Source organism: Zingiber officinale, chromosome 9A, assembly GCF_018446385.1.
Source record: "Zingiber officinale cultivar Zhangliang chromosome 9A, Zo_v1.1, whole genome shotgun sequence".
Lineage (NCBI taxonomy): Eukaryota > Viridiplantae > Streptophyta > Magnoliopsida > Zingiberales > Zingiberaceae > Zingiber > Zingiber officinale.
The window spans coordinates 30,512,511-30,539,021 of record NC_056002.1 but is presented as its reverse complement, the minus strand read 5'-3'; the positions used below and the strand labels follow the sequence as shown (position 1 = coordinate 30,539,021).

The 26,511-nt window shown below is 46.2% G+C and overlaps 1 protein-coding gene across 1 annotated transcript; it reads left to right on the top strand.

The window, feature by feature from the left end:
- The first annotated feature begins 485 nt into the window (after positions 1-485).
- On the top strand, positions 486-26,511 carry LOC122021056 (anthranilate synthase beta subunit 2, chloroplastic-like). Its single transcript, XM_042579134.1, has 8 exons — positions 486-644; positions 717-886; positions 7,260-7,330; positions 7,439-7,476; positions 7,549-7,659; positions 7,748-7,847; positions 8,687-8,822; positions 26,129-26,511. The coding sequence occupies exons 1-8, from the start codon at positions 524-526 to the stop codon at positions 26,234-26,236; spliced, it is 855 nt and encodes a 284-aa protein (XP_042435068.1). The 5' UTR covers positions 486-523; the 3' UTR covers positions 26,237-26,511.

The window sequence follows — 26,511 nt, the reverse complement described above, 5'->3', positions numbered from 1 at the left end:
ATATAAAATAAAATATCTAATCCATAATTAAATAAAAATATCCATACCAATTTCTCTGTAATATTTTTAAAATTTAAATAAACTATCAATTTTATTAAATTTAGACTAGTATTTTTTACTATACATTATATATATTATATTCTAAAATTTCTATTATCTTATTTCTCTTATATTTTTAATTAATTTTCTCGCTCATATTTTATAAGTTTAAAGGACAAATTTGATATATCAAATCTCTTTAATACCATGCTCAACTCATTAATTATAAAACCTAAAAAATTAGTTTAATTTAACTTAATTTATCATTAAAATATATTTTTTTAAAAGGAAAATGTAAACACTTATATTAAAATCCATTCATTTTCCAATTTAATATCACATTGTTAATTTAAATTGAAAAAATACAATAACAATCATCATTAACGAAATGGGCCCCACCCCACCTCTGAGTTGAACCCACCTGGCAACCCTTCGTTTTTTTTTGTTTTACCCTCGCCCATCTTCTCTCGCCCTTTTCCATCTCATGGCGTCCTCTCTCCTCTCCTCCAAATCTTACTCCGGTCTCCGAACCCCACGCGGCGGCGACCCTCGCCGGCTTTCTACCGTCTCCGCCGTCGTCTCCATCCCTTCTCCTCGGTCTCTGGGTGAGTCAGTGGTGTTGATCTTGGTTTTCCGTTCGCGCCGCGCGGTCGCTTGACCTCGCCTTCTCCCTTCAGGACTCGAGCGTGGGGGTTTTACCCTCGGGAAGAGCTTCCAGCCCACGATCCTTAGAGGATTCGCCAAGACGGTTGTCAGGAATGGCGCTGCTGGTGCAGTGAGTTCGATGGACGAAAGGCCTATCGTTGTGATCGATAACTATGACAGCTTTACCTATAATCTCTGCCAGGTAGTTTAAGTTTGATGGGAAGTCACCGTTGAATAAGTTCCGGTTCTCATACCTTTTTTCCATTGCTTTCAAAAGTTATGATTATTGGTATGTCGTAAATACTAGACTCTGTTTCTGGATTTTATAATTTTTGAATTTGGTTCTTAGTTGTTAGAACGGCGTGCTATGAAATTGGAAAGTTTATTTTTATTATTTTTATACCTTCGTTACTTACTAGTTGTACATATGAAATTATCAAAAATTATTATTAAGGGGTATATGTAATTTCTGAATGTCTCGGTGCAGCCGTCAAGAGGGAGGTAAATTGCTCTGTAATAAAATTAAGCACTTCTATTGTTTTTCAGCTTAGCAATGAACACATGTTAGTTAGTTATAAATAAAAACATTAACTAAATAAAGAAGAGGCTCCGAGTTTACTTGGTTTACAACCGGATAGATTACTAATCCAAGATAGTAAAAAGCTCTAATAGAAAGATCTCCTTTGTTGAAGGCGGAGAAGCCTCTTACAACGTTGAGAGTGCAGAAATTCGAAACTAGAAGATTACAGAGTGTGTTGTGTTTCAAAAAGGAGAACAAGCTCTCCTTTTATAACCCGCTTGTTTTGATCGGCGCCTGGACCCATCAAAAGGGAGAACAAGCTCTCCTTTTATAACCCGCTTGTTTTGATCGGCGCCTGGAGTGGGTCCAGGCGCCCCAACGGTGCACCTTATCTGCTTCGTAATGACTCTTCAACATTTGGTGATAACTTTTTATCCTTGCCAAGGCGCCTTGACTGGTCCGGACGCTTAGAGTGTTGTTGACGTGGACTCCCAGAGTTATCCTTGTCGTAACGGGCAAAAGGGCACCTGTTCAGTACTAGGGTGGTCCGGGTGCCTGGACTTGGTCTAGGCGCCTAGACAAGTCAACACAGAGTTGACTTGTTTGGCTACTGCTCCAGACGCTTGGGTGATTTTCCGGCCATCCAAAGTTGAGTTCACTCGAATCTAGCTCTGGCTTTCTCCTCAAGCAATCTTCCTCCCTGACATCTCATCCCTCGGAAGCACCGCGTGCATCTTTCTCGTCTACCGATGTACTCTTTCGCACCACCTCGCCCCTTGGATTACCGAGCCCATCGATTCGCTTCCCATGTCATCCTTCTCGCGATCTGCGTCTTCTGTTCAACTTCTTATGTTCCTAAGTTCTTGCACACTTAGATATAAGGATTAACACAACATAACCTAACTTAACTTGATTGACCATATTAAAACTATCCAGGGTACTTACAATTTCCCCCTTTTTAATGTGCATTAACTCGAGTTAAAGTTATGGTTAAACCAAACATAGAATTTATTTTGTAAAATAAATTGACAATTTAAAACATGAATATTGCAATAAAGTCCTCCTCTAAATTTAACCCCCTATTTCTCCCTCTTTGATCATATAAAAAAATAAGGAAAAAAAAATGAAAACTGATAGAAAAATTTTATGGTGGTTTAAAATAGAGTTTTCATGATTATTGTTTTTTATCGAAATTAAAAAAATTAAAATTATAATTTTTAGTAATTAATCCTCGGTGTTAACAAAAATAATTTAAAAAATATTTTTATATTTCTAAAAATCCTGATAATTGTTGTCCAAGTTAAACATAATTAATTTAAGTATGATAAAAAAATTTTATATGCAAAATCTTTTTTATTTTAACAGTAGGAAATATTTTAAACAGATAGAGTTATTTTCGGATTTTTTTTAAAAAATAGAAATCATCATATAAAAATCTTGCTGATTTTTCTCACTATCCAAAATACACGTTAACTTCCCAAAAAATCAAGTTTTTAAAATTAATCTCTGAAAAAAATTTTAAATTTTAAATTACATATCTAGATTAAAAAATTCATAAAAATCAGATAATTGTTGAAAAATTCTGAAAATTTTTATTCTAGCAGAAAACATAACTCATGATCACAGAAAAAAAATTTAATCCAAATTATGAACGGGATGTGTATGAAACAATTAATTTTGTAAGAAATGTTAAAAATTAAAGTAGATTAAATCTAAAGCATGCATGAAAATTAACTTAATCGTACTAAGCATGCTTAGGAACCCAATATAAGTTTCTATCTACTGTATTAACAAGATAATTTTTTGGAATATATTTTTGATTCACTTTTCTAATTTGACCCTTGTGAAATTTACAGTACCAATTTAACCCTTTAAAATTTTTAAAATTATTTTGTAGGGTATATGACCTTGAACATGAAAAATCTTTTTCTGATTTTAACTTTACTATTTGTTTAGTTAATTTTGCATTTTCGTTTTTAATTCTATCATAATCTTCTAATGGACATGCTTTAGCTAAAATAATTTTCAAATTTACATTTTTCTTTTTCAATTTGATATTCTTAGTTTTAAGCTTACATAATGATTTAGACATTAAAGTTATACCAGAATATAACTGATAAGGAGGTAAAAGACATACTTTACTTACCGGATCTGATCTGAAGCTGGATTCTTCCTTTTTACTGATGCTTTCTTCAGATGTAGCTTCTCCTTCATTGATGCTCTCCTCTTGGTGACTTTCCATTAATGCTAGTCCGGTATACTCCTCCAGTTTGGACTCTGATGATGACTCGCCCCACGTTTCCTTCAGATTCTTTTGCTTCGATTTGCTTGGCTCTTTATTTTTCTCCTTCCTTTTCAGCTTTGGGCAGTTATCCTTGATGTACTCCTCTTCATTATAGTTGTAGCATCGTACCCTTCTTTTGTTCCGTAGAAGCTTCTTGGTCTGGGACTTGTTGAATTTGTTAGTTTTAAAGAATTTGGAAAATTTTCTTACCACGTATGCTTTTTCATCTTCGTCGAGAGATGTGTCGGAATCCAATTCGACCTTTCTTGTGTTTAGGGCGACGTTGTTATTTGGCTCCTTCTCCTTTCTTATTCTTGCACATCTAGATTATGTTGGTCCGGTGGGTCGGTTGGAGAGGGTTGAGTTGCCTGAAACACTAAAATGCCTTTCTCGATCTTCCAACTTAGGTTAGCAGCAATAGTAAATAAAATAATACAGAAATAACAACTTAAATAAAATCAATAAAAGACACCAGAATTTACTTGGTTACAACCTAGTTGGTTGTTAATCCAAACCAAATGTAAGCTCTTAAAAAATCTCCTTCACTGTAAGGCGGAGAAACCGTTTACACTCGTTAACAGCTCAAACTATTGCTAGGAAATCAATACAGAAGTTGTTATGTCTTTCCTACGTCCAGGGGTCTTTTTATAACCCCTAGAAAAACTTATTCTCAGGCCGAAGACACCTTCTATAGGGCTAGAAGGCGTCTCGCGAGGCAAAGGATAAAACTTTATCCTTTCCGCCAACGACCAGATTGCTTGGTCGAAGGTGCCTTCCATCCATGGCTGGTTGAAGGCGCCTTCAGCTTGAAGGTCGTGAAGGCGCCTTCAACTCTTGTTGAAGGCTCCTCTAGTAGCTCCATAACTCCACTTGAGCTCTTCCGCTGCTCCGATCACCTGGGTGATTTCGTCCAACTGAAATAAGGCTCACTCGAACCCAATTTCGACCTTCTCCTCGAGCAGGCTTCCGCTCCGGCTTCTCGTCCATAGGTGTACTCTTCCGTAGCGTCTCGTCCCTCGGACGCACCGGGCTCGTCGGCTCTCTCCCGTGTCGTCCTTCTCGTTAGCCGATTCTTCCGCTCGACTTCCTGTGCTCCTAAGTTCTTGCACACTTAGACACAGGGATTAGTACATAACAGGACCTAACCTAACTTGGTTGATCACACCAAAAACAACCTTGGGTTCCAACATATTCATATAATTCAAAGGTAGAAAATAAATTTTCTAAACTACTTACCTTAGAGTTCTTAGAGATGTAGTAGGCGTCTACGATCGACGTCTATTCGACAGTTCTCGTGAATGCATTCAATGCATACCTTATCAAGTCTTGATTCGTTATCGCTTCTCCGAGGTTGTTGAGTTCGGTGAGTAATTCCTTGACCTTCGCATGTAGTTAAGCCACTGTTTCTCCCTTTTCCATCTGAATGTTTGTCAGTTGATTCTAGAGTAGATCGTATTTTGCTAGCTTCGCCTCTGAGGTTCTCTCGTGCAACTCTAGGAATTACTCCCAAAGTTCTTTAGCTAACTCATAGGATTCGATCTGATTGACTTCTTAGGACGGCAGAATGCTCAGTATATGAAACTCTGCTTTGTCGTTGACCACGAAGTCTGCTTTCTCCTTCTTAACCTAGTGATTTTCTTCTTTTTCGTTGTCGTTTTGATCACGAGGTGCTATAAAACCATACTTTATAGTTAATAAGATATTCCGTTTTGAAAAAAACCCTCCATTTTTCTTTTCCAGTTGGCGAAGTCCTCCTCGAACTTTGGTGGATGAATGCTCGCTCCGACCATTTGTGCTTTAGACGATGGTTAGTCTTTCTAAAGCGTCCTTGCTCTAATACTAATTGAAGGTCCCGGTGCGATTGACAAGAGGGGGCGAATTGCCCTACAATAAAATTAAGCTTGTCTATTGCTTTTCAACTTAGCAATGAACACACGTTAGTTAGAAATAAAAACATAAACTAAATAAAGAAGAGGCTCCGAGTTTATTTGGTTTGCAACTGGGGAGATTGCTAATCCAAGGCAGTGAAAGCTCCAATAGAAAGATCTCCTTTGTTGAAGGCGGAGAAGCCTCTTACAACATTGAGAGTACATAAATTTGAAACTAGAAGATAACAAAGTGTGTTGTGTTTCGAAAAGGAGCAGAAGCTCTCCTTTTATAGCCCTCTAGTCAGATTTGATCGTTGGCTTATGTGGCAACTTTGGGGGCCTGGAGCGGGTCCGGGCGCCCCAGCGGTGCACCTTATTTACTTCGCAACGACTCTTCAACGGTTCGGTGATAATTTTTTATCCTCGCCTAGGCGCTTGGACCAGTCCGAGCGCCTAGAGTGTTGCTGACGTGGACTCCCATAGTTATCCTCGTCACAACAGGTAAAGGGGTGCCTATTCAGTACCAAGGTGGTTCGGGCGTCTGGAGTACGAGCGCCTAGACTTGGTCCATGCGCCTGGACAAGTCAACACAGAGTTGACTTGTCTAACTGTTGCATCAAACGCTTGGGTGATTCTCCGATCATCTATCGTTGAGCTCACCCGAATCCAACTTTGGCCTTCTCCTCAAGCAGTCTTCCGAGCTGACTTTTTGCCCCTCGTAAGCGTCACACGCATACTTCTAGTCCACCGGTGTACTCTTCCACAGCACCTTGCCCCTCACATATATCAAGTCAGTCGACTTACTTCCCGTGTCATCCTTCTCGTTAGCTGCGTCTTTCGCTCGACTTTTTGTGTTCCTAACTTCCTGTCTACTTAGACGATTAAACACAATAAGACCTAACTTAACTCGGTTGACCACATCAAAACTATCTCGGCAAACTTACAATTTCTTTTATTTAGGATTCTATTGCTTGATACTTTGATGCAAACCATTGCATGTTACCTTGGAAATATAATGTTACTTTCTATATTCTTGTCGGTTCCAAATAATTGGCACTTAGCTACTGCAATAACAATAACAATAAAATGTAAGTATAATTAGGAAATTTTGTCAATGATAGATTGGCGACAACTTAGATGATCTAGAATTTTTTCTTTTGGTCTAGAAAAAGATACTTTCTTTCAACCCTTACCACATTTCCTAGGGTTAAAACACCCGACGAAGGAAACATATTGGGGGAAGTTTATTCCCAGTTGCACTGTCTCTTCTTTAACTTGGTCTGAAATGGAGAGACAAGGAAGAGGCTAAAGCTCTTGCTCCATCTTCCGTAATGGCTTCTCCCAAATCAAGTGGAACACATTGACTTGGGTGGAAGCCCTCTGATATTGTTATTATTATTATTATTATTATTTGTAATTTATGGTTTTAAAAAATCAATTTTAGAAAATGAAGTCTCTCCTTTGTTTCCATACAAGGAAACGATAGGAAAGATTTCTCTCCTGCTGTTCTTCCCTCCAAATAAACACAACCCAGGGATCAATTTCCATATTCTCTCCCTATAAACATTTTTCTTCTTGTAGAAAACACAGCCTAAATATAATTCATCTTATGGTAAGGAGCAAAGCAAGTAAAAAGGAGAAGAAAGGATCTGCCTATGAAACTATATGTTGCTTTTATACTTAAAGTGTGTCACATCATAGTCGTCCCCTAAACAATTCTATACAAGTAATGCCATGATCCAAATTATTTTTAACGATTTGGTATAATATTCTCATAAATACTCTTTGTTGGTTTCCTGATTGTTTGGTGACAATAGAGTTGAAGTTAGCTAACTGTTACTTCATAGTTTGCATTATTGTATGTGATTTTAACTTCTCTAATTGTGCTTCTTCTCTGCTTAAGTACCTGGGGGAGCTTGGTGTGCACTTTGAAACATATCGGAATGATGAGATAACTGTGGATGAGATAAAAAGGCATTTATCTGTGCTTACCTCTCTACAATTTTTTTCAATATCAAAAACAAATTTAGGGATTTAATTCCTTTACTTCAGTGATACTATTATGTGCCCTATTTTTTTTAGGATAAACCCAAGAGGAATACTGATATCTCCTGGCCCAGGTGAGTGATTTTCCAGAACTCTATGTTTCCATTGACTTGAATTGGAGGTATTCAACTATTATTTTTGTACAGGTACACCTCAAGATTCAGGGATTTCCTTGCAGACTGTACTTGAGTTGGGTCCTTCAATACCATTGTTTGGAGTTTGTATGGGTTTGCAATGCATTGGAGAGGCATTTGGAGGTTTGAATAAATCTAGTGCCTGAAAGCCACAAAAATGTATGTAATGTAGCAACCAATATTATGTGATAATTCCCTTGTTAACTCGCAGGAAAAATAGTCCGTGCTCCTTCAGGAGTCATGCATGGGAAGAGCTCTCTTGTCTACTATGATGAATCACTAGATGATACTTTATTTCATGGTTTGCCCAAGTGAGTCTTTGATTGTTCTTGTATGATTTATGAATGTATAGTGCATTTTTAATTTTCGATCATGTATAGAAAGTGGATTTATAATATATTAAGTGTTGGTGCAATCATGCACCAAATGGTTCGATCTCCAACTAACATTAAGCCATATCTTATGTGGTACGCAAAAAATCAACGCTTAAAAGAAGATCTACATAGTCTATGCATCCACATATTTCTTTCATGTATGCTACAGCTAGAAAATGAAATGAAGAATCAATGATGCTCATTTTTTGCTATTGATGCCTACCATTCTGCAAGTAGGGATAATTACTTGGAACTGACTTCTGCTTCCTTCTACCGACCCATGAATTAATCAGGTAATCATTATTGCCCAAATTTATTTTGTATAGAAAATAAGCTAATGTATTTTAATTTATAAAAGCTAAATCATAAATTAACAAATCAGAAATGTTAGAATGGAACAAAATGATATGACACATTAAAGTGATCCTATAATGTCATATAGATAACAAAACATATAGATGAAACATTAGAAGATATAATGAGCCTTGAATTTTACTGTCATTTCATTTGCAGACAGGTTAATAATTTTTTTTATTCAGGGAATAGGATAGTGGTGATTATCTTTACAAAGGTGAAAATCAAGGCCAAGTTACTTTGTTTGCTTCATCTATCTCACATTTCCGATGGTTCTTAGAGTTATGTTTATGTTGCAGGACATATTCCTTTTGTAGTTTGATGTGATTTATGCGTAATTTTGCTGCTCATTATTCCTCTTGGATGAATATGCAAGTTGAAATTTTCTGTTTGTTTTATACTGTTTTTATACTTGTGTGCAGCCCCTTCACTGCCTGCCGATACCACAGCCTCGTGATTGAGAAAGAAAGTTTTCCTAGTGATTCACTTGAGATCACTGCCTGGACAGAGGATGGATTAATAATGGCTGCTCGTCACAAGAAGCTCAAACATATCCAGGTAAAACTAAGAATTTTTTTTTCTTCTAATAATTTCTTGAGAAATTATTCTCATCTTAATTATGCTGTTGTCAGTTACCCAAACTTAGTTCTTTATCATCACAGTATGTTTTAACGTAATCCTTAGTTCAGAATATCCATTACCATAGTCGTTTACTGGAGTTTTTGGCTTCCTATGACTTCTACTCTGAAGAGTTTTTGAAAGAAAATGGCATAGGAATTGACTATCTCAGCAATTTAATCTGGAAATTTACTCCTCACTGCGTTTCATCAAATTGTAGAAAAGATCATTAACTGAATCAGAAGTAATCAATTTGGTATAAATAGCACCAACGTTTGGCAATACTTCGAATTTAATGCTTCCCATTTGGTCGAAGAAGTAGATTGATAAGAATGCCAATCCATGACCTGTTAAAGTAGCCGAAAAGGAGAGGAAAAGTAGTCAGATTCTCTTGTCAATTGGTAGAAGAAGAAAAGGCAGGAAGGGAGCTGATCATGTCTGAAAGTTGAGTCGGACGAAGGCTGGTCGCGACGGCTTGGTTGTTGACGGAAAGTCATGGGCAATTCGGCTCCCACGGGCGGCTGACGATGCTGCAGGACCCTGCACACACTCAGACGATCTCCCCTCCCTCACGTTAGAGACCAGAACCCAGGGAAAAAGTCCTCGGATCAGGCCCTCCGACGCTCAAGTCAGGTCCTTTTTCCCCAGAAAAAGCAGAGAGATTGAAAATGAGAAGTTGTGGAAAAAAGTGACGAGAGAGTGCGTACCCGCGTACGAGGAATCCCCTCCTTTTTATGCACCCGCCTTGCTTCCAGAACCTGCAACCCTGTCAGAAAACGTTAGACGCTGGGCTTTGTCGTATATCCCGGACACCTGTCGTGCTGCTATTGGTCGGGAAGACATCTTCTTGTTTGGGAACCTCCGCCTTTACACATGGGTTTTGTCTTGTAGTGAAGGACATCTGTCAGGCTACTATTGGTTATGAGGGCATCTTTTCATTTAGGAACCTCCGTCTTCGCACATCTCACTGGTACGTAATGATTACCCTTGACGGATAATTGTGATCCTCCGACTCCTGCACAGCTTAGCTTATCTTATTTATCGCGGCCTGCATCTACCTCACACTCCTTGACCAGATTCCGCCTCTAAGCGTTACTTGTCAGTCGGGCTCACCCTGAACAGCCCTGTCGATCACAGTCTGTACCCTGTCTCCTGTATTTCCTGGCGCTCGGCCATAAGCCTGTGGATCGGGCTGTCTTTACACAGCTCTGCCGCTTCCGACCTGCGATTTGTGACTTGCACTTCCGGGCCTTCGAATCACAGACCTGTAGATCGAGCTGCCTCTACCCAGCTCTGCCGATGCCGACCCGTGAGTATTTGCTGGCCCTCGACCGTAAGCCTGTAGATCGGGCTGTCTTTACACAGCTCTGCCGCTTCCGACCTGCGATTTGTGACTTGCACACACCTAGGCTCGGAGAAGTGCAGCGTTCCAGGAGTATATTGCCGCTCTATCTAAATTAATAAGTAGGTCATTATGGGTGACAATGTTTCTCACAGCAAATATGTTTAAGATCCATATTTATGATTTATGACTTGCACTTAGGTTTCGCCTCTATCAGGAACCAACATTGGTGGTATTTGAAATTTTGACTATGTGATTTAATAGATTCTATTCAATTTGCTGTAGATCAGTAGATGTCACCGTATGTCTTGACGTATCTCATGAATTGTCTACTACTTATGAATCACAGACCTGTAGATCGAGCTGCCTCTACCCAGCTTTGTCGATCTCGACCCGTGCCCGGTGTTCCGCCGGCCGTCTCCCTTTGTCTTTCAACTACTTTGCCCCCTTGATCGACAAGTCTGCCTGGCCTCTGACTACCCCATATGCTTGCCTCTGCCTGCCTAGTCAGCTTGACTATTGACTGCCGAGTTACCTTGACTATTGACTGTCAGGTCACCTTGACTATTGACCGCCACGTCCTCTTGACTTTTGACCGCTATATGGTCTTGACTCTTCTCACCCTTTCCTCTGGGGGCCCTCCATTGCCAACCGTATCACAAACCTCCCTCACAAGTTTAGTCGAAGGAGGATGAAAGTTTGACTGACTAGACCTCAGCACATCTCTAAGATCTCAGCATATCTCTGTGACCTCAGCCTATCTCTGTGTCTCTACCTCAGCATATCTCTGCGCGTTCTGCTTCCTGCCTCACGCATCAACCTTTGTGTCGCGTCGCCTGGGATACCATGCCTCCTTAATTGCTTCGGCAGTCGCTTGGGGTACCGTGTCCACGTAGTTGCTTTGACTTGGCTACCCATCCTCTTTATAAAGAGCCTTACGGTCATTTCTTTATTCTATCCTTCTCCTGTCACGCCTTCCCACTTTCTTTTGCTAACCCGCATTACACCAGCCTCTTCCCCACGCGATGCATTCTCCTTTTTCTGAGGAGGTTGATCAACCACCTTCCCAGATGCGGATAGATCAGCTCACCTTACAACTTGCCGAGAAAGAATGTGAACTGGAGCGCGTATCCCAGGATTGAGCTCGTCAGCTAGCTGCCTTGCGCTCCATGGAAGCCCAGTATCGTGTCGCGAAGTCTTGCGTGCATGCTGAGAAGGCGAGGAAAGAGGAATAGCATGCTAGCCTGCAGCACCAACTCAGCCTTCAGGAACGCTTGAAACAAGAGCATGAAACAGAGCTATCTCTCCTCCGTGCGTATCTCGACAACAAGCAAGACACGATCGCCCGGCAACAAACAGTCATCAACTCCCTACACGCGCAGCTGGCTCGAGCCCTGAATGCCCCAGAGGCTCCTGAGTCCCCAGACATTTCTTCACACGGCAATGCTCATTCTCCATGACCAATCCTTTCCCCGAGTTAAAACTAGTTCAGGCCATAGTTGTCTCAGTGGCTTCTTTGCCGCAAAGCGTTCCCTCTTGTGGCCTTAGTTGTATCGCCTGCTTATTGAACTGTGTTGCTGTACTTGTATATCTATCCTTTTCCGGCATAGTCTTTCCTGCTCAATTTTCACCTAGCAAGCATTTTTAGAAACTGGCCCGTATGTAAGAGCTAAGAGTTGCATCATGACTCCTTTTTATGTATGGATTTTGGATAATAAAACCAACATAGTGTCTGAAAATCAAAACTGCAATGAACGTGCAAAACCTGATTCCACAGTTAATATTGATGCTTTAGGGGTAGGGTGGATGGCTTCCCGTACTCCACACCTTGCATATTTGCTGCATATTTGCAATTTGCATAAAGGAACTACAACAAGAACAGATGCAATTAACCTGATTATTGGGAGACGTTCCGCTCATCGTGAGGCATATCCATCTGAAAGGTAGTTAGGCGTGAGCGCCGAGCTTGCTTATGATTTTTCGCAGGGTAGATGATTTTTGATTCCCGCATGGGGGCCGACCTGAAAGGTCGTTGGACGTGAGAACAGAGCTCACTTATAATTCTCGCATGGGAGCCGACTTGAAAGGTCGTTGGGCATGAGAACAGAGCTCACTTATAACTCGCGCTGGGGCGAGAGTCTGGGACTACCGACCTAAAAGGTCGTTGGGCGTGAGCACAAGGCTCACTTTTAATTCTCGCATGGGAGCCGACCTGAAAGGTCGTTGGGCGTGAGAACAGAGCTCACTTATAACTCGCACTGGGGCGAGAGTCTGGAGATACCGACCTAAAAGGTCGTTGGGCGTGAGCACAAGGCTCACTTTTAATTCTCGCATGGGAGCCGACCTGAAAGGTCGTTGGGCGTGAGAACATAGCTCACTTATAACTTCGCCGGGCGAGTGCGGAATACCGACTAAAGGTCGTTGGGCGTGACAGGCTCACTTTTAATTCTCGCATGGGAGCCGACTGAAGGTCGTTGGGCGTGAGAACAGAGCTCACTTATCTCGCTGGACCGGCGAGTGCGGTCGAGATACCGACCTAAAAGGTCGTTGGGCGTGAGCACAAGGCTCACTTTTAATTCTCGCATGGGAGCCGACCTGAAAGGTCGTTGGGCGTGAGAACAGAGCTCACTTATAACTCGCACTGGGGCGAGAGTCTGGGATATTCCGGTCCGAGACCGGTGGCGATGGTGCTGGTCCGAGACCAGTAATAGTACTCCGGTCCGAGACCGGTGGCGATGTGCTGGTCCGAGACCAGTAATGATACTCCGGTCCGAGACCGGTGGCGATGGCGCTGGTCCGAGACCAGTAATGATACTCCGGTCCGAAACCGGTGGCGATGGTGCTGGTCTAAGACCAGCTGGACCCCAAACGGCGAAGGCATAGATGCATTGCTCTTCTCCGCCTTCATCCGTCTCGCCTATGCCAACTTCATTGCTTTGGTTGATCTGGTCGTTATTGCTAGCTTTGGGTTTACTCATTCGCGTCGCGTTTCTCCCTGTAATTGTATTATGTATGGTATAGAATTAAAAATAGAGGAGGGAGCGTAAAAACCTTACTCAACCCTTGGGCCATAGTGCCCTTGCAGTTTATGATGACCCTGCAGTTCTTGCGATGCGCTTGGTTAGCTGATCGGATCAGGGGCTGCCTACGCAGAGCTACTTGCCCGGCTGGTCCAAGCAAGCAACACCCCCACAGGCCCGCTTGATACTCCTCTGATCTGACATTCACTTCTGCTGACCTGCCTTGTCTCATCCGCGACCCTTTTGAATTGCCTGGCTTATGTAGCTTTATGAAACTTCCCGCATAGTCTCGGGCCTTTCCTGAAAAATGCCCCTTTTTTGTGGCCATGCCCCTTCATGATTACCTCGCCATGTCAATCTTTAATGCGCTTCCTCTCGCTATGACACTTGTCCGGCGCCTTTATTGCTCACGCCTCCTGATGCCAGCTTTCGACCCTTTTTCGCACCCTCCGGCGCTTACTTCCCATCCGACGGCGCTGGGGCGTATTACCCAAAAAGATACTTGGCTCGACTCTCGATGTTTCCTAGGAATGAATGGGCTTTATAAATCCTAAAGGCAGTCCGCCGTCTTCACTTCGACGCTTCGCTATCCTCTTTCTCTTGTTCGTGGCCGCTTCTGGTAGTGCAACTTCTCGTCTTCCTACTCGCGCCCGACCTGTGACCCCTCTTGTCTTCGACCTCCTCCTTTGCTTACTCCTCACAATCATGGACGGTAAGGAAACCTTCTGGTATTCATGCTATATCTCTGATCTGGACCATTACGACTTGTCTTTACTGCAATCCCATTTGAAGTTAGGTTCCTCATATGAACTTCGTCTCCCTTCGTCCACTGAACACCCCTCTTCTCCTCCCGAAGGTTTTATCACCGTCTTTAGGGATCAAGTCTTAGGCGGCCTTTGCTTTCCTTTACACCCTTTCTTCTCCGAGTTGTGCCAGTACTGCGGCCTCAGTATTTCTCAGTTTGCCCCTAACGTATTTCGAGCCATCTGCGGAACCATCATCTTGTGCCGCATTTACCACATTCCCTTAACCGCTCGCTTATTCCACCATTTCTATTCCTTCCAGCGGGCCGAGGCGGGGGTATTTAACGTTCAGGCCAGGCCGGGCTATAAGTTTTTTGATGATTTACCTTCTTCCAATAAAGGTTGGAGATCTCGTCTTTTCTTCCTCAAGCCCCCCGTCCCCTTAGCCGGGCCTTCCCAATGGCGTTCCATCCTTGCTTCAGACTTCCCTTCGCATGTTCATGAACCGCGGACAAGCTGTGCGGTGTTGTTGTTCACTTGTCTGTACTGATGCTAGAAGGCATTCTGTACGCTTTTGGTCTTAGTCCTGTTTCCACAGAAATCGGTGCTCCTTTTGGTAAGTTGTTACTTTTTATATGCCGCTCTTCGCTAACTGAGGTGTTTTTTTCTCTTATTCTTGTAGTGGCTGCCATCCTCCGCTCTTTGCCACCAGACACCCTCGGGCTGCAAGCTCCGAGCGAGGCTAACACAAGGCCTCTCTTGACCCTTGCTTCCGGGTCCCAGCCTTCGGACCCCAACCTCGAGGCGGTAGTCGCCTCGCTTATTGAGCCACCGCCTGACCGCAGACTCGGCCCTACCCCGCATCTCCGATCAACTGCGTCGAGCGGTTGCGAGCGGCAAGTGCCTTCGCCCCACTATGGCATGCCTTCGCTGGCGCAGAGAACGGCCCCACACCGCAACTTCTCCTCCACCTCCTCGCCAACGTAGTGAGTATCTCTTCCCTCCAGTCCCTGATACGAGCTCGACCCAGAGACAAGCTTGGCCGGAGAAGGCCTCGATCCGGAGATGGCGGACCGTTATTGGACCCGACACTCTGTACCAATCCAGGTATATCACTTCCCCCGCCCTCCTGGCGATCACCTCTGACTCTCCCCGGCCTCTCCTCTTCTTGCGCTATGAGCTCGGCCATGCCGACTCAACCTACCTCCGCACCTAGCTTTCGAGGCTTCTGAGACTTCCTTCAGAGATCGACCCGTCTTACGCGCCCGCCGACTGTCTTCTATCTTTGGTAGGGTCAATTTATGGGACTTGGCCACCGTGCAATCGCCTAACCGCCACCTGGAGAGCGCCCCTTTGGAGGGGTTTGATCAGATTCTCGTTCCTTGCAGCTAGCTCCTCTTCTTCCCCACTGGTATTCATGGCCATAACCCTCTTCCTTCCTATGGCCACCCGCACTGTTCGTGAGTCCGAGTGCCGCTCACGAGCGGCCGAGCTTCACGAGAGAAGCGGTGCTCAAGGCACGCCTTGAGAACTAGAGCCCCTCGGGCTTCCTCGCTCCTCGAGCCTTCTCTGAAGCTTGGATGTTTATCTACGTCGGGGAATCTGCCCCGCCGAGCCATTTCCATGCCTTCGATAAACTTCAAAAGTTGGAGGCGGCTTTAAAGACAAGTGAGTCTTCCTTGGCTTCTGAAGTGGAGCGTCATCAAGCGGCAGTTTCTGATCTGAAAGACAAAGAGACAGAGCTGCTCTCCCAATCAACGGAGTTGAGACTGCTACAGCAAAGTCGGGAGCTCCTGCAAATGGGGTTGGCCGATGCCCAGGCCCTGGCTAGTGCTGTCGCTAGCCGGGAGGCGACCGTGCAGACTCAGTGGGAAGCTTGTCAAAACACTCTTCTATCTTTGCGAGCGGAGCTCTCGCAGGCCCAGGAAGCAGTGTCCCAGAGCCAAAGCGATTTATCTGTGGCTCGCGTTGAGGCTGCCAAGAACAAGAACAGCCTGGAAGTGTACCAGGCCGGTGAACCAGGGCGGCTGAAAGCCTACAGACTGGCCTATGTCCGCTCTTCCTTTTTCCTCCAAAAGCTGGGGCGCTGGATGGTTTTGTTGCTGTGCCACGGGGCCGCGGGCGGGGTCAAACAAGCCTTCGAGCAAGGCTTTCTACGCTCGGCACCTCCTGCTACCTTTCTGGACACAGCTCGCCTATCCAGGGAATTGCCGCAGGAGACTTTCCCTTCCTTCGAAGCAGATGATGGGCTCTTCTTCCTGGAAGCTCTTCCCTCTGCGGCCAATCCGGCTCCCGTGGATATTTCTGCCCAGGCCCTTCCTGTTGCTGCTCCTGAAGCGTCCGCTGATCCTGCGTCTTCTGCCATAGTGCCAGCCGACCCCGGGCTCCTTCCGTTGGCTTCCAGTGACCCTACTCCTTCCTCGGATGTTGTGTGATCGACGACATGTTGTAATGTTAACTTCCATGTGCTAACGCTGAATCTTTCGTGATTGTACTTATTCGCGTGGTCCTATTGAACTTTAGATGATTATACATATCTGCCTTTGTGTCTGGATAATCGTATGACTTCCCCTTCATGTGTCCTTAGTTTGCTTCTTTTCTTAGTAAGTCGTCCGTGGCTTTAGTTGATCTCTGCTAATCTGCTCGCCCTTGCTTATTTTGCTCGGCTACGTCGCTGTTCCTCCGATAGTTGCCTTTATACCTAGCCCAGCCAAGGCTAGACTTTACCTCGCACGTCCCTGAAGCCCGCTGATTTGATCTATCCACCATCTTGGTGACCCCTCCGTACACTCTTGTTCTGCTTGGATCAATCACCTTAAGAGGCGCTTCGTATCTTGAGCCCCTGCCTTTCCCATAATGCCCCCTGGTTATACTCTCGAGGACCATCACAGGACGTTCCTTGTCTATCTCCGCCCCTGCATCAACCATCCGTTGCCAACTTACGAAAGTGTCCTTCATCCGCTATACCTATAAGTATCTTCGTAATCTTTCCCTTCTGCTGTGATTCGTCATCACCGCGGAATACTCAAACGTCGCCGCCACCGACTGACTTTCTCGGGGACTTTGCCACGACCCTCCCTTTTCTCCAAACCTCTTCTTTTCGTTTGCTCTTCCTATCTTATGAGATAATCTCTTCTGCAATGACTTCTCCTTCTTGGATCTCCTTGTTGGCGGAGCACTTCCCAGGCGCTTCGACTTTCGCGGAGTTGGATTGGGATGACCTACGGTACACTTACGAAATCCCTACTAGCTTTCGCCCCATCATCCCTACTGGTGTGAACTTGTACTTCGATCCTCCGCCTGGTTCTTGTACTTTCTTCACTCAGCAATTTGTATCTGGCCTTCGTCTACCCCCGCATCCTTTTCTGTCTGGAGTGTGCCGCTACTTTAAGATCCCCTTAGGTCAGCTAACTCCCAACTCCATAAAGATTTTATGTGGCTTTGTAATACTCTGCGAAGTTTGCGAGGTTTCCTGGTGCGCTCCCCTCTTTCACTGCTTCTTTGCTCTTGCTCGGCACGCCGATGGTCTTTTTTACTTCCAAGCTCGTAGTCATACTGCTTTCTTCTCTCCTCTCCCTCCTCCCAGTGCTAACTGGAGGAAAAAACTGTCAGTCTGAGCTCCCTCTAACTCCAGCGCTGGAAGAGTTCCATATGGACCTCCACTTTAACATGGCTGCAACCCAGATGGAGGATTGGCGCCTGAATCTAACAAGACTGCTATCTGGCGACCTACTTTCTTATTTCAGGCTGAGCCCTCCCTCTCCTGAAACACCGCACTTCTTAAGTAAGTTTGTGCTGAGCTCCCCCTTTCGCTCATTTTCCGTTAGACTGACCCTTCGCGTTGGTGCCTACAGCTGAGGTTTTGCATCGCGCATCAGAGGTTCTGCCTTTGCCCCTCAGTGATCTGGAAATACGGCGGCGCGGTCGGGTGATCTTGGAGAGGAGGCTACTCCCTCATTCTGAATCCACCTCATTTGGGGCAGCGCCTCAGCCTACTTCCAACCCCGCCTCACACAACGCTTCTCCTTCACCTACTGATCCGAGCCGAGGTCGGGGTTGTGATCCATCCGACCGTCTGGCCAGACGCGTCTTCCGAGGAGCCCCCCGGGCCTCCAGACGTGGTCGCGCAGCCCTTCATCGCGCAGGTCGAAGCTCAGCCGGTCGGGGCGCCACAGACAGGGGTGCTGCAGCCTCTTCACAGGGTCGGCCTCGCTCTGATGACTCTGACTCTGATAACCAGCCCCTGCTTCACAGGCGGCGCCGAAGACCAGATCCGACTTTATAAAATGCTTAATCCTGTTCCTTTTACTGCCATATTGTCCCCTGCGGCCATCGTGGCTGACTCTGACCCCACTCCCTTCTTAATTTTTGTTTCGTTTATCTGGCAGCCTTTCCCAACCCTTACACGGGAAGACCAGCTGCATTTCGCTCTGCCCCCGCTCCTGCAGAGGAAGACAGCCCAGGTGATCGTCAAGACCCCGTGCTAACTGAGCCCGTTCCCGAGCCACCTCCTGCTCCTCCTGGTTCTGACGTCGGCCCTTCTCAACCTTCCTCCTCCCGCCATCATTACAGGACCACCATCCCCTCGGAAGCTGCTCTAGCTCATCGACACGGCGCCCTTACGAGCATTCTGATGATGAGAGGCTGCCTCGGCAGTTTGTGGGCGGAGAGCATGAGTCAGATGGACAGCGCGTCGTCATTAGCTCAGATGGATAGGTTCTCGAAGTCTTGGGCTAAAGTAAGTATGCTTCACCTTGCACTTGGTATTAATTTGCCTTAACTGGGGGTTATATCTTCCATTCAGACTCATGCAGAATCTTTGGTGCTGAACCAATCCTTCCACGCCCTCCATCATGAAAGCAAAGAACTCCAAGAGAGAGTTTCCGAATTAGAGCTGCAACTGAATGACCCCGCCCAAACCAGTTACGCATTACAAGCAGAAGTCCAAGCATTAACCAACCAGACCGATCGGCAAAAAAGGTCCCTGGTGCAGGTCAAAAATGAGCTCCAAGCTTTGAAGGAGGAGAGAGCTGTCTCTGAGGCGGGGTATCAGCAACAACTGGCCCATCAGGCTCAGGAAATACAGTCCAAGGGTACCCTTCTGCAGGAGAGGAACAAGAAATTGGAGGTTCAGGCAGCTCAACTGGAAACTCAAGCAGCTGAACTGAGGGCTGTGAAAGCAGAACTATCCCAGTCTCAAGCGGATCTGACGGGAGTATCCACTGCCTTAGCGGTCTATCGGGAAGGAGAGAGTGATCGTTGCCTTCAAAGTCGAATGTCATATCTGAGCTCTCCTGAGTTTTTATCCCAAGCCGAGGCACGTTTTTCTGCAACCGTACCCTACACGGCGGCTGGAGTTATCTGACAGCTTCACGCGTAGAATTTCTTGAACTCCATCCCTCCCGCAGACTTCTTGGATCATGACAAGATCATCCAAGGTTTTCCGGATGAGATCTTTGCTCCTTTCAAATGATTTGTTCCAACTGCTTAATACTGATGAGATTTTTACATGTACATGAGTATCTTCGAATTTTTACTTGACTATCCTACCATCTCCGGAACCCTCGGCCGACCTGGCTTATACCCATAGAGTTGTCCCCCTTCAAACTCGATAGGGCTGTAGGTAGTTAGCACTCCAAGGTCGGTCTAGCTTCCTTCCTTGAGCATCCTGCAAATAATAGGCCCCTGATGCCAGTTTTTTGATGACTTTGTATGGTCCGTCTCATTGTGGCGCCAGCTTTGTCACCTCCCCTAAGGGTTTCACCTGCTTCCAGACAAGGTCTCCTTCTCCGAAGAAACGAGGGATCACCCTTCTGTTATAGTTCTATCTCATCCTCTGTCTATAGGCTTTCAACCTGGCAGCTGTTTGCTTGCGAATTTCGCTGATGAAATCCAGTTCGGCCAGCCGTCGCTCTGTGTTCTCTTGGTCGTACATCATTTTTCTCACGGACGGTATCCCTACCTCCAGAGGTACTACTGCTTCATTACCATACACTAAATGGAAGGGCGTCAGACCTGTACTTTCTCGGGGTGTCGTACGATAGACCCATAAAATGCTCGGCAGCTCGTCCACCCAACTGCCTCCCGTGTGATCCAGCTTGACCTTGAGCCCTCGCACTATTTCTCGATTGACCACCTTTGTCTGACCATTGCTCTGAGGATGTGCCACCGAAGTAAAGGCCTGAGTTATGTCGAACCCCTTGCACTAATTCTGTATCTTGCGTCCTTGAAATTGCCTGCCATTGTCCGACACTAACTTATGAGGTAAGCCAAATCTGCAAAAGATATTCTTCCACAAGAACTAGATCACCGCATCTTCAGTGATTTTGGTCAGGGCTTTCGCTTCCACCCACTTGGAGAAGTAATCTACTGCTACCAGCAAGAAACGTCTTTGCCCCGTAGCCATCGGGAAAGGTCCTACGATATCCATACCCCATTGGTCAAATGGGCAAGACACTATAGAAGTTCTCAGCAGCTCTGTGGGTCGGTGCGTCAGGTTCTGATACCTCTGGCATGACAAACAAGTATTCACCAGCTTCTGTGCGTCCTTCTGCAGGGTAGGCCAGAAATACCCGGCCAATAGTACTTTCCGAGCCAGCGTTCTTCCACCTGCATGGTTGCCACAGCATCCCAAATGTATCTTCCGCAAGGCCTGATCCGCTTCTTCCATATTCAAGCACTTGAGCAGAGGTCTGGAGAAAGACTTTTTGTATAATTGATCTCCGATCATAACATAAGAATGAGCCTGTCTCCTGAGCATACGCGCCTCTTCTAAGTTGGTGGGTACAATTCCTTGTTGGAGGAAGCTTATTATGGGCGTCCTCCAATCAATTACTTCTCCCAGGTTATTTTGTAGATCTATCTGAGCTATAAGGAAGGTCTGTGACATAGATCTGTCAAACGTCCAAGTGGTCAGGGAGCTGGCCATTTTAGCTAGTTCATCCGCTCTTTCATTTTCAGCCCTGGGAATCTTAGTGACTGTGACTTCTTTAAACTCTTCCTTCATCTTTTCATAGGCTTCCTTGTAAACTTGCATCTTTTCGTTGTTTACCTTAAACTGCCCGGTCACCTGCTGAGTTACTAGCTGGGAATCTGAATATATTATGACTCGGCTGGCCCCTACATGCCAAGCCGCTTGCAGACCTATTAATAAGGCTTCATATTCCGTCTCATTGTTGGTAGCTCTGAAATTTAGCTGTACAACCAGCTGCATAATGTCTCCCTTCGGAGATATTAGAAGCGCACCTACACCACTTCCATGATGGGTAGCCGACCCGTCTACATAAATTTCCAAGACCTCCTCCGAGTCTGCTTGATAAGCCTATGTCATGAAATCCGCCAGAGCCTGTGCTTTGATCGCGGCTCGGGGCTGATACTGTATATCATACTCCCCTAGCTCGGTTGCCCATTTGATAAGCCGACCTGCTACCTCCACCTTGGTGAGAGCTCGACCCATTGTACTGTTTGTCAGGACGGTGATGGGATGCGCCAAGAAATACAGTCGGAGGCGTCGAGCCATGAGAACAAGTCCGTAAACCAACTTTTCCAGGGTCGTGTACCGAGACTCAGCCCCCTTCAATAGATGGCTGAAAAAATACACTGGTCGTTGTACATTGTCCTGCTCTTTAACCAGCACGGCCCCCACGGCCTCGGGGGTGGCTGACAAGTAGACCCAAAGGGGCTCTCCCACAACAGGCTTAAACAGCGATGGTAAAGACTCCAGGTATTGTTTTAGCTCCTCAAAGGCCTGTGTGCATTTTTCCGTCCACTGAAACTTGACTGCTTTCCTGAGCACTTTGAAGAAGGGCGCAGCTCGATCTGCAGATCTAGAGATGAATCGGGACAGCGCTGTTATCCTGCCGACTAGCTTCTGCGTTTCCTTCAGATTCTGAGGGATCTGCAGGTTCCGAAGTGCTTGAACCTTCTCAGGATTGGCTTCTATCCCTCGTTCAGTCACCAGATACCCCAAAAACTTCCCACCTTTGGCCCCGAACAAGCATTTCAGAGGATTTAGCTTTATACCATATTGCCTTAGAGTCCCGCAGGTTTCCTCTACATCTCTTATGAGATTAGACGCCAGGGGGGACTTGATTAGGATGTCATCAACATAGACTTCGACGTTCCGCCCAATCTGACTTCGAAAGACTTTGTCCATCATCCTTTGGTAGGTAACCCAAGCATTCTTGAGTCCAAATGGCATGACCGTATAGCAGAAAGTACCGTCAGCCGTTATGAAGCTAACCTTCTCCTGATCCTCCCTAGCCAAGGGTATCTGATGATATCCTTGATAAGCGTCCATCATGCATATCCTCTCACAGCCAGCAGTTGAATCCACCACCTGATCGATCCGCGGGAGAGGATAACAATCTTTGGGGGTGGCTTTGTTGAGGTCGCGAAAGTCTATGCACACCCTCCACTTGTTGTTAGGCTTTTTTACCAATACAACGTTGGAGAGCCAGGACGGGAATTGCACCTCTCGAACATGTCCTGCCTTCCTGAGCTGATCCACTTCAGCTCGGATAATTTTATTCTGGTCGGCCGAGAAATTTCTCTTCCTCTGCTTGACGGGCTTGGCTTCGGGCATTAAATGCAGCTTGTGCTCGGCTACCTCTGGTTTGACTCCGGGCAGCTCTTCCGGTGACCAAGCAAAACCGTCCTTATTACGGCTCAGACACTGTATCAACTCCGACTTAAGCTCCGGCGGTAAGTCGCTGGCAATACGAGTGATGCTCTCCGCTCTGTCAGGGTGCAACTGGATCTCTTCCCAAGGGATAGGCTCCTCGGCAATAGGCAGAGGCTCCTCTTGGATAGCGTGTACACCACCATCCTGCGTCCTCCGGCTTTTGCGCGCCTCCACCCGGACCATATCAATGTAGTAGCTGCGAGACACCTTCTGCTCTCCTTGCGCGGCGGCTCGCCTGGAATCACGAGCGAATTGGAAGCAGTTGCTGAGATCATGCGTCCTGGACCGATGATATGTGCAATATGGTGCTCCCCTTGGTCCAGGCCTGGGCGCGTGTATGGCTGCAACTCGTGGGGCTGGTCTGACTCCCTGAGCGGGCTGAGGGGCAGGCCTGGGTTGAACGCGCTGAAAGGGTTGAGCTGGTTGGGGTGCTCTCCTTTCAGGTCGGTTGCCAGGGGCCACCGTCTTTTCAGCCTTTCTCCTAGCGGCCTGAGCTTCCTCCACCTTGATGTAGCAAGAAGCTTTCTTCACCATATCGTCAAAACTCCGGGCGGGGTTTTTGATGAGGTCCCTGAAGAATTCCCCTTCTCGCAATCCGTGGGAGAAGGCGCTCATCAATATTTCTGAGGTGGCGGAGGGGACGTCATTGGTCACCTGACTGAACCGGTTGATGTAGCTTCGCAGAGGTTCGGTCGGCTCCTGTTTAAGAGCGAAAAGGCAATGGTCGGTTTTTTGATACTTACGACTACTGGCGAAACGACGTAGGAAGGCCATTTTGAAATCCATGAAGCGGTTGATGGACTCTGGGGGCAATCCATCGAACCACTTCTGCGCCGACCCTGATAGGGTATGTAGGAAGACTCGGCATTTGACGGCATCGCTGTATTGATACAACATAGCCGCGTTCTTGAACTTCCGCAGATGCTCTTCCGGGTCCTTGCTCCCATCATATTCTCCGATGTTTAGGGCTCGATAACCCCTTGGCAGGCTTTCTCTCAAGATCTGAGCCGAAAAGGGTACCTTATCATCCGGATCTTCAAGCAGATCTCTGGCAGAGATTATAGCCTTCCCCTTTCCTGAATCCCGGGGTGGATGTAAAGAGCTCTCCGCCACCGACGCCGGCGGCTCTTCTTTCTTCGGGCTATGCTCTCGAGGTCCAGCTCGATGATAGTTGCGGCGAGGCTCTCGGAATGAAGTACGAGGGAGTTCTTCCGGTTGCTTTCTCTTTGAGCTCCTGTCGGAAACAGGGGCTGGTTCTTTGGATGCTTCAGGTGCTAGGCGAGGTCGTGAAACCGTGCCTTGTTTTTCAGAGGCGGCTCGCTTTCTAACCTCCTTGAAGAGCTCGTACTCCCCCGCGGTCATGGTAACATTAATCCTCCTACTGGAGCTTCGACCAGAGTCCTCCATCTTCACGTTTCGGATCAGGCTGTTGTGTTTCCCACAGACGGCGCCAAATTTGATCCTGTCCGAAAGCTGAGTCGGACGAAGGCTGGTCGCGACGGCTTGGTTGTTGACGGAAAGTCGTGGGCGATTCGGCTCCCACGGGCGACTGACGATGTTGCAGGACCCTGCACACACTCAGACGATCTCCCCTCCATCACGTTAGAGACCAGAACCCAGGGAAAAAGTCCCCGGATCAGGCCCTCCGACGCTCAAGTCAGGTCCTTTTTCCCCAGAAAAAGCAGAGAGACTGAAAATGAGAAGTTGTGGAAAAAAGTGACGAGAGAGCGCGTACCCGCGTACGAGGAATCCCCTCCTTTTTATGCACCCGCCTTGCTTCCAGAACCTGCAACCCTGTAAGAAAACGTTAGACGCTGGGCTTTGTCGTATATCCCGGACACCTGTCGTGCTGCTATTGGTCGGGAAGGCATCTTCTTGTTTGGGAACCTCCGCCTTTACACATGGGTTTTGTCTTGTAGTGAAGGACATCTGTCAGGCTACTATTGGTTATGAGGGCATCTTTTCATTTAGGAACCTCTGCCTTCGCACATCTCACTGGTACGTAATGATTACCCTTGACGGATAATTGTGATCCTCCGACTCCTGCACAGCTTAGCTTATCTTATTTATCGCGGCCTGCATCTACCTCACACTCCTTGACCAGATTCCACCTCTAAGCGTTACTTGTCAGTCGGGCTCACCCTGAACAGCCCTGTCGATCACAGTCTGTACCCTGTCTCCTGTATTTCCTGGCGCTCGGCCATAAGCCTGTGGATCGGGCTGTCTTTACACAGCTCTGCCGCTTCCGACCTGTGATTTGTGACTTGCACTTCCGGGTCTTCGAATCGCAGACCTGTAGATCGAGCTGCCTCTACCCAGCTTTGCCGATGCCGACCTGTGCCCGGTGTTCCGTCTGCCGTCGTTACTTGTCAGTCGGGCTCACCCTGAACAGCCCTGTCGATCACAGTCTGTACCCTGTACCCTGTATTTCCTGGCGCTCGGCCATAAGCCTGTGGATCGGGCTGTCTTTACACAGCTCTGCCGCTTCCGACCTGTGATTTGTGACTTGCACTTCCGGGTCTTCGAATCGCAGACCTGTAGATCGAGCTGCCTCTACCCAGCTTTGCCGATGCCGACCCGTGAGTATTTGCTGGCCCTCGACCGTAAGCCTGTAGATCGGGCTGTCTTTACACAGCTCTGCCGCTTCCGACCTGCGATTTGTGACTTGCACTTCCGGGCCTTCGAATCACAGACCTGTAGATCGAGCTGCCTCTACCCAGCTCTGCCGATGCCGACCCGTGAGTATTTACTGGCCCTCGACCGTAAGCATGTAGATCGGGCTGTCTTTACACAGCTCTGCCGCTTCCGACCTGCGATTTGTGACTTGCACTTCCGGGCCTTCGAATCACAGACCTGTAGATCGAGCTGCCTCTTCCCAGCTTTGCCGATCCCGACCCGTGCCCGGTGTTCCGCCGACCGTCTCCCTTTGTCTTTCAACTACTTTGCCCCCTTGATCGACAAGTCTGCCTGGTCTCTGACTACCCCATATGCTTGCCTCTGCCTGCCTAGTTAGCTTGACTATTGACTGCCGAGTTACCTTGACTATTGACTGCCAGGTCACCTTGACTATTGACCGCCACGTCCTCTTGACTTTTGACCACTATATGGTCTTGACTCTTCTCACCCTTTCCTCTGGGGGCCCTCCATTGCCAACCGTATCAGGAGCAATTTGAAGCTTCTTTTCTTGACAAAAGAGCGGAGTAGGAGGGAAACAAAATTTGAAAAATACTGATTGAACCATGTCTCTCTTCTTAAGATCTGTGTAATATATACATGTTCTCTTTCGGTTTATTATTCCTTCCCATGCTTTCCTTAAAATAATTGCTTGCGATACAAAATGTTTTTGTATCCATCTTAATAATATTTGCCTCTCTGGGATGTTTTATACTTTTTGTTCTTTTTTTCTTGTTAAAAAAACTAATATTCTTTTTATTTGGTCCTACTCTATTGAATTGTAGGGAGTTCAATTCCACCCTGAAAGCATTATGACACCTGAAGGCAGAACAATGGTTGGCAATTTCATTAAGTTGATGGACAAACTGAAGCTACCAAACTTCCTGTCTTAAGTTGCAAGGGGATACAAAGAAGATAGATGCTTATATTGCGGCAGGATGGCTTTCTCTTGATTTGAACTATCATATGTTCTTCATTATTCATTTTTTTCCCCTGCTCTTTGTTTTCCTTTCCTTTTGATATGAAGTAAAATTTATCTCTGTATGATGCACCTCAGGTATGATAATTGATTGTAATTTATATCTATGTAGAGGAGGAATACACTGGGTATCATAGTTTGTAAAATTGTCATCTTGGATTGTACGATCCTATGATCCAGAAGCACAAA